The 12,217-nt window shown below is 48.9% G+C and overlaps 1 protein-coding gene across 1 annotated transcript in view; it reads right to left on the bottom strand.

The window, feature by feature from the left end:
- Positions 1-121: 121 nt before the first annotated feature.
- Positions 122-12,217, bottom strand: part of RELB (RELB proto-oncogene, NF-kB subunit) — a 28,535-nt gene continuing 16,439 nt past the window's right edge. Inside the window, exons 5-12 of the mRNA XM_040252566.1 lie at positions 11,830-11,987; positions 10,383-10,474; positions 10,073-10,204; positions 8,323-8,427; positions 6,063-6,278; positions 5,205-5,273; positions 4,988-5,065; positions 122-913 (exon numbers count right to left, since the gene is read on the bottom strand). Of these exons, the coding sequence (XP_040108500.1) occupies positions 528-913; positions 4,988-5,065; positions 5,205-5,273; positions 6,063-6,278; positions 8,323-8,427; positions 10,073-10,204; positions 10,383-10,474; positions 11,830-11,987 (1,236 nt within the window). The 3' untranslated portion in view covers positions 122-527. The remainder of the gene's footprint in view (positions 914-4,987; positions 5,066-5,204; positions 5,274-6,062; positions 6,279-8,322; positions 8,428-10,072; positions 10,205-10,382; positions 10,475-11,829; positions 11,988-12,217) is intronic.

Genomic DNA, 12,217 nt, shown 5'->3' on the forward strand with positions numbered 1-12,217 from the left:
GTTGGACTAGAGAGTGAGCGGAAGGGCGGGGCTTGAGGAAATCGGAGGGGCGTAGGCGGAGCCTGGAGACTTCGTACTTAAGTGTGCGGGTTGTTTCTCTAGAAGAGACGAGACCCCCCAGGGATCAAAAGCTCATCTTTATTAGGAAGACTCTGAACAAACAACCTACCCGCCCCCCACCTTCAAGCCTGGGGAGGGAGGATGGGGGTCTGCACCCTCCTCCCATATATACACAACAGAACCCTCCTGGACAAGGTGTCCCTGCCTGTGGGGGCTGAGACAGCAGCTTTAACAAGCTAGTGCTTGAGAGCCAAGCCCCCTTTCCTCTCCAGACTCAGTTTTCTCATTTGTAAATGAGAAACTCCAGTGTTACGGAGTTTCTCCCCAGCGCTGAAGATGTCCGATTCAGAAGGACGAGGACGTCGGAAGACTGACCAAGGGCCGCCCCAGGGGATGGGGGTGCTGGGTATCCTGATTGGAAGGCCACCTCCCTCCCGACCCAGCGCCTCTCCTCCAGCGCCGCGGGGCTACGTGGCCTCAGGGCCCGGGGACAGGAGGCCACCCCCAAAGCCGGCCTCACGGTACTGGTTGGGGAACATGTTGCTGCCCACGAGGCTGGCAGTGCCTCCGTCCCCGGGGCCCGGGGCCTGGTACGAGTCCAGCGTCAGCGGCTCGGGGCCGGGGGGCTCCCCGACCGCAGCCCCTGCACCGCCGTTGCCCGCGACAGCGCTGGTGAGTGGTGGCGCTGGGGGCAACATGTCCAGCATGGTCAAGAGCGTGGGGGCAGCAGGGTCGTAGGGAAAGCCGTCGTCCAGGAGGTCTGGCCCGCCGGGGGGTTCCAGGCTGGGGAGGGATACGGTGCCCGGGAAGAAGTCTGTGTCGGGTAGCAGCACTGACGGCGGGAGGTACGGTCCTGCAGGGATGAGAAGAAAGAAGGGAGCATGGTGGGCTTTTAGGGTCGACCTCCCGCCAGCTCAAATGCCGGGTCTGTGGCTAAATACTTTATCATGTGGCCTCCTATAACGCCAGGGAGAACTCTGAGTAGGGACTATCACCATTCTCTCTTTTTTTTTTATTTACAATAATTGTTTTTGAGGTATAGTTGATGAACAGTATTATACGTTTCAGGTGGACAAACAACGTAATGATTCACAATTTTTTAAGGTTATACTCCACTTATGTGTCTATGCTTAATCGTTCAGTCGTGTCTGACTCTTGGCGACCCCATGGACTGTAGCCCGCCAGGTTCTTCTGTCCATGGGATTCTCCAGGCAAGAATACTACAGTGAATTGCCATTCCCTTCTCCAGGGGATCTTCCCAACCCAGGGATTGAACCCAGGTCTCTTGCATTGCAGGTAGATTCTTTACCATCCAGGCCACCGGGGAAGCCCATACTCTGCTTATAGTTGTTATAAAATATTAGCTATATTCCCTGTGCTGTATTCCCTGTCCTTGTTGCTGATTTATTTATACATCGTAATTTGTACCTTTTAATCCCCATCCCTATATTTCCCCTCCCCCTCCCCTCTTCCCACTGATAACCGCTAGTTTGCTCTCTATATGTCAGTATTTCTTTTTTGTTATATTCACTTTTTTTTTATGACTCCACATATAAGTTATATCATACAGTATTTGTCTTTCTCTGTCACTAAGCATAATACTCTCCAAGTCTATCCATGTTGTTGCAAATTACAGGGTTTTTTTTATGATTGAGTAGTAATATATTGTGAGGAGGGCATGGCAACCTACTCCAGTAATCTTGCCTAGAGAATCCCATGGACAGAGGAGCCTGGCAGGCTGCAGTCCACAGGGTCGTATACAGACAGACAAGACTGAAGCGACTAAGCAGCAGCAGTAATCCATTGTATATATATATACACCACATCTTCTTTATCCATTTATTGAAGGACACTTAGGTTACTTCCATTTCTTGGCTATTGTAAACAATGGTGCTATGAACATTGGGGTACATGTCTCTTTTCAAATTAGTGTTTTCGTTTTATTTGTTTTGGATATACACTCAGGAATGGAATTGCTGGGTCATATGGTATTTGCAAATGATATGACCAATACAGGCTTAATGTCCAAAATAAAAACAGCTCAAAGTGAAGTCGCTCAGTCATGTCCGACTCTTTGCGACCCCATGGACTGTAGCCTACCAGGCTCCTCCGTCCATGGGATTTTCTAGGCAAGAGTACTGGAGTGGGGTGCCACTGCCTTCTCCAGGGGATCTTCCCGACCCAGGGATCTTATAGATGAGGGCAGTCCTTATCCTAAACCCCACTGCATTTGTGCATAACAGGAGAGTTAGCCTATCCCTTCCTGAACAGCTCATACAATATTAAATAAACAATACCCCAACTTAAAAAATGAGCAGAACTGAATAGACATTTTTCTAAGGAAGACATGCAGTTGGCCAACAGTCACATGAAAAGATGCTCAATATGGTTAATCATCAGAGAAATGCAAATAAAAACCACAATGAAGTATCCCCTCACACCTGTCAGAATGGCTGTCATCAAAAAGATATAAATAACAAATGCTGGTGAGGATGCAGAGAAAAGAGAACCCTCATACATTGTTGGTGGGAGGGTAAATTGGTGTGGAAAACAGTTTGGAAGTTCCTCAAAAAACTAAGAATCATTCTTCTTTAATAAGGAAACAGGCAAAATAACTTGCATTCCACAGGTGAGTTGTGGAACCAGGGTTGAAACTGTGCTCCTATAATGCTAGTGAGTTTTCCTCAAAAATGAGGAAGAAAAGGATGCTCCAAAGCCCCCCAGCGTATAAAGACAACCCAAAAGGTGAAATCTCCACACCATGGGAGACCCAAGGAGAAATATCAAGCCCCAAAATTGTAAGGTAAAATGGTAAGTGTCATTGTGGAAGTGTTTTTGAGACAAGACAAACCTCACCAGCATAGACTGACTACACTTATTTTAGAAGGAGTCACAGTGTTGCTGGAACTCTATTTCCCAGTTTTCCTGGTAGCTTGATGTGGACATGTGACCAAGTGCTGCTGGCTGAAATGTGGGCATGATGGCTGGAGCTGCAACAGCCATTCTGCACCAGGAGGTGGAAACTATGAGCTGAAAATGGCAGGAGCTTGGGTCTCCGATGATCATGCAGCCACCAAACCATCTGTGGACCACCCACCCCTGGACTGTGTTTGTGTGAGAGGAGAAATAATGTCCTATCCTATTGAGGTTCCTGTTATTTGGGGTTTTGCTGTGAATTCAGTTAAACATGATCATAACAAATGCAGGTGGCATTCCTTGTTTCCGGCAAGTTCCTAACATCTCCTGGGCACCAAATCCTATACTAAATAACTGTGCATTGTGGCCTCACTAAATTCTGGAAGGAACCCCAAGAAGGAAGATCTCCATCTGCAAGTTAAGTAAACTGAGGCCCAAAGAGATTGCACAGGGACTTCCCAGTGCCGTGGTTAATCCACCTTCCAATTCAGGGGACACAGGTTTGATCCCTGGTTCAGGAACTAAGATCTCACATGCCTCAGGGCAACTAAGCCCATGCACCACAAATCCGTTTCTAGACCCCCCACACCACAGCTAGAGAGAAGACCTTGTACTTCAACAAACAGCCCACATGACACCCAGAAAGATCCCACATGCTGCAACTAAGACTTGATGCAGCCATAAATACATATTTTTTTTTAAAAAAAGATCACACAGTGGCTTAACTGTGGCCTTGAATTCAAACCCAGTCTGATTGCAGAGGCCAGGCTCCTAATCATTCCACTCCAGTGCCAGGGCAGCTTTGCCAAAGAAATGAGAGAGGGGAACTTTAGATACTGGGAAATTGGAGTGATGGAGCAGGTGAAAGAATTACTAAGTGGCTAATGATGAGGGACTTCAGGGTCGAAGGTTGATGAAATGGACTAGGACTGGGGGTTTCTAGGGCAGAGGTCTTGGGGATTGGTTAGAGGGTGTTGGGGGACAACAGATGACACTTGAAACCTTCGGGTGAGATTGGCTGAGATTGACAACTCCTGCAGACTCTGACTGGGAGCTGGGTTCCTGGGGTAGCTGGGGTGCTGGGGACAGTGTTCTTAGAGCTAGTGGTCAGCGAGTGGGGAGGCTTTGGATAGCAGCCAGACAGGGTTACAGTTCATGGGATCTGGAGGCTGGCGTGTGAGTTGAGATGAGGGCCATGGTAGAAGAGGTCAGAGGGTGACTGAATTCAAGGCTGGCTAGCTCTGACACCACCTCCATTTATCCATCATCTACTCCCTACTACTGGTTTCTCATGTATCATCACTAATCTAAACCTGTGCCCGTGGGTGGTGATCCAGTGGCTAAGACTCCATGCTCCCAATGCAGAGGCCCTGTGTTTGATCCCTGGTCAGGGAAATAGATCCCACATGCCACAACTAAAGACCCCATGTGCCATAGAGAAGATCGAAGATTCCATGTGCTGCAACTAAGACCTATTGCAGCCTAGTTAATTAAAATTAATAAATTAGAAGTAAATTAACTTTTGCCCAGGTGTAACTCCCCGCTCCACCACGGACTGGCTGTGTGACCTTGGGCAAGAGATGTCACCTCTCTGGGCCTCGTTTTTCACCGGTAAAATGGGACTGGGGCATGGAGGGAGATGACAGCACCCACCCCCTACCCCCCAGAAGGACTGCACAGATTAAATGAACACATACAAAGCAGTTATGCTCAGAGGGTCTGTAAAAATAAATACAGTAACATTTAAAAGGCCAATGAGGTAGGTATGTGGTGATACTTTTCAGAGGAGCCCTGAAGCTCTGAGAGATAGAGCAACTTGATGAAGGTCACACAGCATGTAAATGGCCAAGTGGAGATCAGAGCCTCTGGACACTTCTTTCCACTTTATGTTGCTGGTTAAGTGGTGAGGCACTGGCCACGTAGGAGCTCTTGGGGGGCAAGCGGGGCTGCAACACCGCCCCCCCTCCCAGCCCACCTCGAGGGCAGGGGCTTGCACTGAACCAACACCCACCTGGGCCATGGCTAGGCAGGAATTGATCCAGGAAGACTGGTTTTTTCCTCCGTCGTTTGCTCTCAATGCCATGGGGATCTGAAGGAAGGCAAAGATGAGGACCCCTGGATCCCACCAGCCCCTCCTCCCCAACCTGGGGGGTGGGCAGGGCAGTGGGGTCAGTCAACCCCTCCCAGGGACCTGGAGAGGGACATCAAAAGGGGCAGAGGGGACACACCAGAGCTATTCAGCTCCCCAAGGACGTCAGGCAGCCCCCGTTTCCGCTTCTTGTCCACGCCATAGCTGTCTGTTCAGGAGATACCAGAGGCATACAAAATAACCCATGAAAAATAAGAATTAATTATAGAAACCATTTGGGAAGTTGTTGAGCTGTTCTGGCTTTTTCCCAACCAATGTATATAGATGTCCATATCTTAGAATAAAACCCAAATTACTTTTAACCCCATTGGAACACCCGAGGCATAATTCTGCCCCAGCGCCTTTGCACTTGCTGTTCCAGCTACTTAAAACACTCTTCCTCAACTCATCACTTTTCTGGAAAACTGCTTAGTCACCCTCCTGTCCTCAGGTCAGCTGCCCCCTCTTCTAGGAAACCCTCCCTGAACTCTAAGGCTGGGTCAGTTGCCCTACTCTGCAAGACGAATTCTATAAGCAATTCCATCCCAGCCCTGCCCACTGTGGCTGTCACTGTATGGGAATAGATCTGTTCCCCCCCATCCCCCCACCCCTATAGAACGATGAGCCTCATAGCATAGGGCTGGGGCTGTCTCTAGTACCACTATGTTCCCAGCAGAGGGCCAGGCATGAGCAGCTGTGCTGAGAGGAGAAATTATTAAATAATCCCGAAATGTCACGAGATGGGTACTGTTACTACTTCCATTTTGTACAGGAGGAGTCAGACTAGGAGAAGCCAAGGTCACACAAGCCAGTAAGCAGACCAGGATTTGAACCCATCTGTGCAACTCAGAGCCTGCATTCTACTTCTGCCTCTTCCCCTTTCGCCTTTGGGTCATCCCAAGCAAGGCCAAAGACCTGGTCTCTGGGGCAGTGGGTCACCCTGGGTTGTTGTGGTTACCATGGTCCCGAGGCAGGTAGGTGAAGGGCAGAGGCTCACTGCAGACCCCATCAGTAAGCCGCTGCAGAAAGACGTTCACTGTCACAGGTTCAACGATCTCCAGGTCCTCGTAGGGTGGTGTCTTGAACACAATGGCAATCTGGCGGTGCACATCAGCCTGGGAGAAGTCAGCCCGGCCTTCCCAGGAGGCTCTGCTGAACACCACCGATATATCCTCTGGCAGGAAAGTGGGGGCATCAGCTGAGCCAAGACACTTGGTCCACCAGAGACCCAACTCACTCAGCCTCCCCCAAAATCAACACAAGTATTTCTAAGAATAAAACTAATTATGCGTGCATGCATGCTAAGTCACTTCAGTTGTGTCTGACTCCTATGGATCGTAGCATACCAGGCTTCTGTCCATGGGATTCTCCAGGCAAGAGTACTAGAGTGGGTTGCCATTGCCTCCTCCAGGGGATCTTCCCGACCCAGGGATTGAACCCACATCTCCCGTGTCTCCTGTATTGGCAGATGGGTTCTTTAGCACTAGCGCTACCTGGGAAGCCCATATATGTGTATACATATTGAAGCTTTATATGTGTTGGACACACACAGATTACCTCTAAGACATACAATAGTTCTAGGAAGCCCATGATATTGAGGAGAAAGCAAAGGCACCAGGAGATTAAGCCACTTGTCCAAGGTCACATGGTCAACAAGTGGTGCAGCCAAGATGGGAATCCAGGCAAGCAAGAGCTCTTCAGCACTAGCTCCTAGGACTTGGGGAAGTTACTGGTATTTCTGGGCCCAGTGTCATCACCCTAAAGAGGGAAAGTCATAGCACTCACCTCATAGGAGTTGTTAGAAGAATTAAATGAGTCATTCCAATAAAAGGGCTTAGAAGAGGACTTAACATAATAGGTGATCAATCCTTGTTAAGTATGATGGCTTTTATAAGCATTATGTAAAATATTAGCTCCAGGTCTGAACTCAGAAAATCCTCAGTAAATGCTACCTCTTTGTGATGTAGCTTTTAGGTACTTGGGATCCCATCTCATCCTAATACCAGCTCATTGTAGGGGTTGAGGAAACCAGCTCAGGGTATTAAAGTCACCTGGCCAAAATCAGCCAGTGAGTCAATGATGAAATAGAACTCAAATCTACCTTGAATCATTCACCCGGGGCAGGATCAGTTTTTCTGCCCTAACCCCAATTCCCAGGCTCCTAAGAATCTCCTTGGCCTTCCTCAGATCTCAGCTCAAATACCACCTCCTCCAGGAAGCCTTCCCAGATACCTGGACCATATCTGGTCTTCCTGTTGTTTAGTCTCAGTACTGTGTCTTCTTCCCTATCAGCATTACGCACATTTATAATTTGTATTTCTTTCCCTACCTCTCACTGAGAGCCCTGTGAGGGCAGAGTCTGGACGTGTCTCGGTCACTGCTATGTCCCAGCACTGCCTAGCACAGAGGCCAGCATGGAGGAGCCACCCAATAACCATTTGCTCGTTCAAAAAAACCCAAAAACCCAGACTTCCCTGCTGGCACAATGGATAAGAATCCACCCGCCAATGCAGGGGGGCATGAGTTCAATCCCTGGTCTGGGAAGACCCCCACATGCTGCGGAGCAACTAAGTCCGTGCGCCACGACTGCTGAGCCCGTGCCCTAGAGCCTGCATGGTGCAACTACTGAGCCCGTGTGCTCCAACCACTGAAGCATGTGCGCACCTGGAGCCTGTCCTCTGCAACAAGAGAAGCCACCGCAATGAGAAGCCTGTGCATTGCAACGAAGAGTCGCCCCAGCTCGCCACAACTAGAGAAAGCCCACGCAAAGCAACAAGGACCCAGCGCAGCCAAAAATGAATAAATAATAAAATTTTTAAAAACCCAGTTTGAGAAAGGGGTTTTGCATTTGAATGGATGTGACTCAAGTGGAAACCTCCTCCATTTTCTCCATCTGGAGCCCTGACCCAACTGTGATAAAGCATTTATTTATACAACTTCACGATTTTAATACCAGAGTAGTTCCCCAAAGTTCCTGATGCCAAGGTCTGCCCAGCACTCAATGCTGGCTAGTATAAACAGGCCTCCTTCTCTGTTCATGAATGAGTGGCTGTGTGGGTGGGTGACTCAGTGAGTGAGTGAATCAATGGGCAATATCTGAAACCAGAGCTCTGGACCCTTCTACAAGGCTCCCCTGGTTAACCAGCTACTCCTCACCGTCTCAGTCTCTGCAAGCTGGCAGACCCCACTCTGCCCTCTCACTGCCCCAGGTCCCTCACCTTTCTGCACCTTGTCGCACAGTAGGTAGAGCTCCTCGCCACCCGTGCATGGCCCACTTTCCTTGTTGATTCGGCAAATCCGTAGCTCCGACGTGTTTGTAGACTCTGGGAAAGAGGAGAGGAAGACACACAAAGGAAAAAAAAAAAAAAGAATTCAGTCATCAAATCCTTACCAGGAACCCAATGGGTGCCCACTCAGGATGTGGAAAGGTGGGAAATGGACAAGCCAGAATGTCTGATATTTTTGGAACCTGTGCTGCAGGTGGAAAAAAGAAGATGCCCAGGGTGGAGGGGTTAATGGACATCCCATGAGTCCTCTGCACTGAGGTCAAGTGAGCTCCCATCTCTGTCATGGGGATTGGATAGGTCAAAGCCATTGGTAGCTAAGTGGGGACCCATGTGCCCTAGACCTGGCCAATCAAAGCATCACCTCCTCCTGGCCACAGCTGATTGGTCAGAGAGGAGAATGCGAGGAAAACTAGGCCAATGAGAGACAGCCCTGGGAATTCGGGCAAAAATATTGGGTAAGAGGACTTCCCTGGTGGTACAGGGGATAAGAATGTGCCTGCTGAGGCAGCGGACACAGATTCAATTCCTAGTACGGGAAGATTCCACATGCCACGGAGCAACTAAGCCTGAGCTCTAGAGCCTTTGAGCCGCTACTACTAAGCTCACTTGCCACATCTGCTGAAGCCCGAGTGCCTGGAGCCTACGCACCTCAATAAAGAGTAGCCCCCACTCACCGCAATTAGAGAAAGCCTGCATGCAGGGGAGAAAAAAAAAAATGGGTAAAAGAATCTCTCTTCAGGAGCGGGAGAAAAGTTCCCGGCTGGCAGGACATAAGACTAGAGCTTTGTACAGTTATTTTGCCCCTGCCTGGGAGGGCCTTGCTAAGAGTGACTCTAACATGAAGGAAGCATGACTGAGAGATGGAAAGAAATAGACCCCTAATGACATCACTGAGAGCCTGGATACATACAAACCTGAAGTACTGTATTACCTCTGGATATTTTTAGTTAATGGAACAAACATTCTTTTTTTTTCTTCCTTATGTGAGTTGGGATTCTATCTCTCGAATCCATAAAAGCCTGGATTGATATTCCCTGCCCATTTTGATGTTTGTGGCAGTCACTGTAAGTGGGCTAAAATCTAACAGCCGTTCCTAATCTTCTCTCCTATGCTTGTACCCCTCGATACAGGATGAAAAATCTAAATACATGCTTTCTCAGACTGCTTTGCAACTAAAGGTGGCCATGGAGCCAAGTTCTGGCCAATGAGACATAAACAGATGCCTATCAGGGTGATTCTGAGAAATGTATTATTTTCTCTAAAAGAGAGAGATTATTACTTATGCTGCCTGTTCCCAAGGACTGTGTCGTATAGTTGTACTGATTGTGCTTTCTACAACACCAGAAGGCCCCATTTCCATAGGCTACTTAGTAAACACTGACCTCTAGAGGTGGGCAGTGTATAGCTTGCACACCATACAGGGTGACACCGCACACCATCTTGAACATAGACATGATGTCTGGAGCTGTGGCAGCCAGCTTGTGACCATGAGGGAAAGGCCATGAGAATCACAGAGCTACTGAACCAGCATCCTGATATAGCTGAGCAGCTGAATCAGCAGGAACAGACTTAATAACTGAGCAAAAAAAAAAAAAATCCCTGTTTGTTCACCCATTGTGTATGGGGCTTTCCAGTACTTGCGACCAACGGCAATCCTAATGGAACATCACCCTCAACTCACTCTTGTCGTAGACAGGCTCAGAGAGCACAGGGTCCATCCGGCGCATCTGTCCTTGCTGGTCCCTGTATGAGGCCTGGAAGCAAATCCTCACAACGTTCATGTCTACCTCCTGATGGTTCTTCAGGGACCCAGCTGTGGAAGAGATATGGGAAGGCAGAGTGTGGGTGGTGGAGACCCTAGTAAGGGGATGGGGGACAAGGAGGGGCTGGGGCTGGGGCAGTGGTGGAAACTGGAAAAGGCGAGGGGACAGGGTGGCGGAGGGGCGAGGAGTTTGGGAGGATGGGATGCTGAGCTAGGCACAGGGACTCACCGTTGTAGGGGTCAATGCCCAGCTGAATCTTCCGCTCAATGGCAGCCTCGATCTCCTTCTTCCTCACACACTGGATGCCCAGGTTGTTAAAGCTGAGTGGAGGAAGGGGTGAAGGCAGGCACTCCTGAGAGGGCAGGTGTCACCCTGACCCACAAGATGGCTCTGGCAGGTGCTGCTGTGGGGCTCACACCCTCAGAGGCAGAAGCCCCCTCAGGCTCAGGGTTCCCAGCACTTGGAGGGGGCTGGGGCTCAAACCCTTAGGGGTATGGAGGATTCCTGAGAGAACTTGGGAACACACCTTATCTTCATCCCATGAAAGCACCAGTTGATCTCATTTATAAGAAGAAAACTGCCAATTAAACTCAAATGTAATATCAACTCTTAAAAAAACTCTCCAAAACAGCAGAGATCAAAATGCTGGATAATACTCTCTGTAGGTGATGTTGTAGAGAATCAGGCACTCTCACTCATTGCTGGAGGGACTGTAAATCACCCAAGTGACCACATACTGGAAAACAACATGGCAGTATTCATTCATTCCACCAAGACTTCCTGAGCACCTACTGTGTGCCAGGGACTGTGCTAGGCACAGGGAACAGGGGGCTACAGCATGGAACAAAAGAGATAAAATCTCTGCTCTCACAGAACTTACATTTTCATTAAGTTTATAAACTGTTAAAAGTATAAATGCACAGATGTGGGGCCAACAATTTCATTTCTAGGAATCTATCCTAGAGAAGGGTATATATGAAACCATTCATGAATAATAGTAACAGAGCAACAAGAGATTGGAATGAGTACCCATTAATAAGAATATATTCGATGAATTGTTAACATCCATGCATTGGAATACTATGCGGCCAATAAAAAGATGGGATAGTTCTGAATGTACTGACAGGAATTATCTCTCGGATGTACTCAGACATAAAAACAAGGTGCAAATGTCTCTACCATTCATAAGGGAATGACAAATCTATATATATATAGGCATAGCACGACTTTAGTTGCCTCCAAGAAGGGGCACTAGTGACTAGGGGACCAAAGATGGAAGGAAATTCATTTTTCACTGCACACCCTTTCTGAACCTTTTACTTTTTAAAATTGAAAACATATAAATTATAAAGTGAAAGAAAGAATGGGCCTTGCAGTTAAGTCAGGTCTGGAGTTAAATCCCAGCTCTGCCACTGGCTATCTGGGCCCCTTCACCTCTCTGAGCCTCGGTTTTCTCACCTGCAAAATGGGGATAAATATAATGCATGTGAATGTGCATGCAGCAGGGTTCCAGGCCTAAATGAGACCCTCCGCTGTTCCCAGACCTTGGTTTCCCCATCTAGGCAATGCAGTGGGGAGAGTCTGGTTAAGCTGCCCCAGCCCTGAGGTTTTCTGGGGTGATCTTCAGCCCCTCAAAATCTCCATGACCAAGCACAAGGGGTCAGGGGTCAGGTACCTGTGCCGAGGGCTGACATGAGGCCGGAGCCGCACCCTGCAGACGCCGTCTGTGCAGTCTTTCCCCACGAGGCTGTGGGGATGAACTCGGTGAGGCCAGTCCTTCCACACCAGGCAGGCAGTCACCTCCACCTCCCGCAGCCCTCCACAGTCCCGGAGCTGCAGGAAGACGGGTGCTCTTGGGATCCCATCGCAGACACCTGCACCCATCCAAGCCTCCTCTGGTACCTCCTCTCCCCCTCAATGATGGAAGTGTGTCGGTTGAAGACCTCTTTTAGATCTAAACCCAAAGCTTCCAACCTGGGGACCTCGTAACATGAGAGCTGACCCACAGATGCACTGTCTTTGGCCACTCGACTTAAAAAAAATGGATGCACACAAGGTCTCCA

Source organism: Oryx dammah, unplaced genomic scaffold, assembly GCF_014754425.2.
Source record: "Oryx dammah isolate SB20612 unplaced genomic scaffold, SCBI_Odam_1.1 HiC_scaffold_13, whole genome shotgun sequence".
Classification (NCBI taxonomy): Eukaryota; Metazoa; Chordata; class Mammalia; order Artiodactyla; family Bovidae; genus Oryx; species Oryx dammah.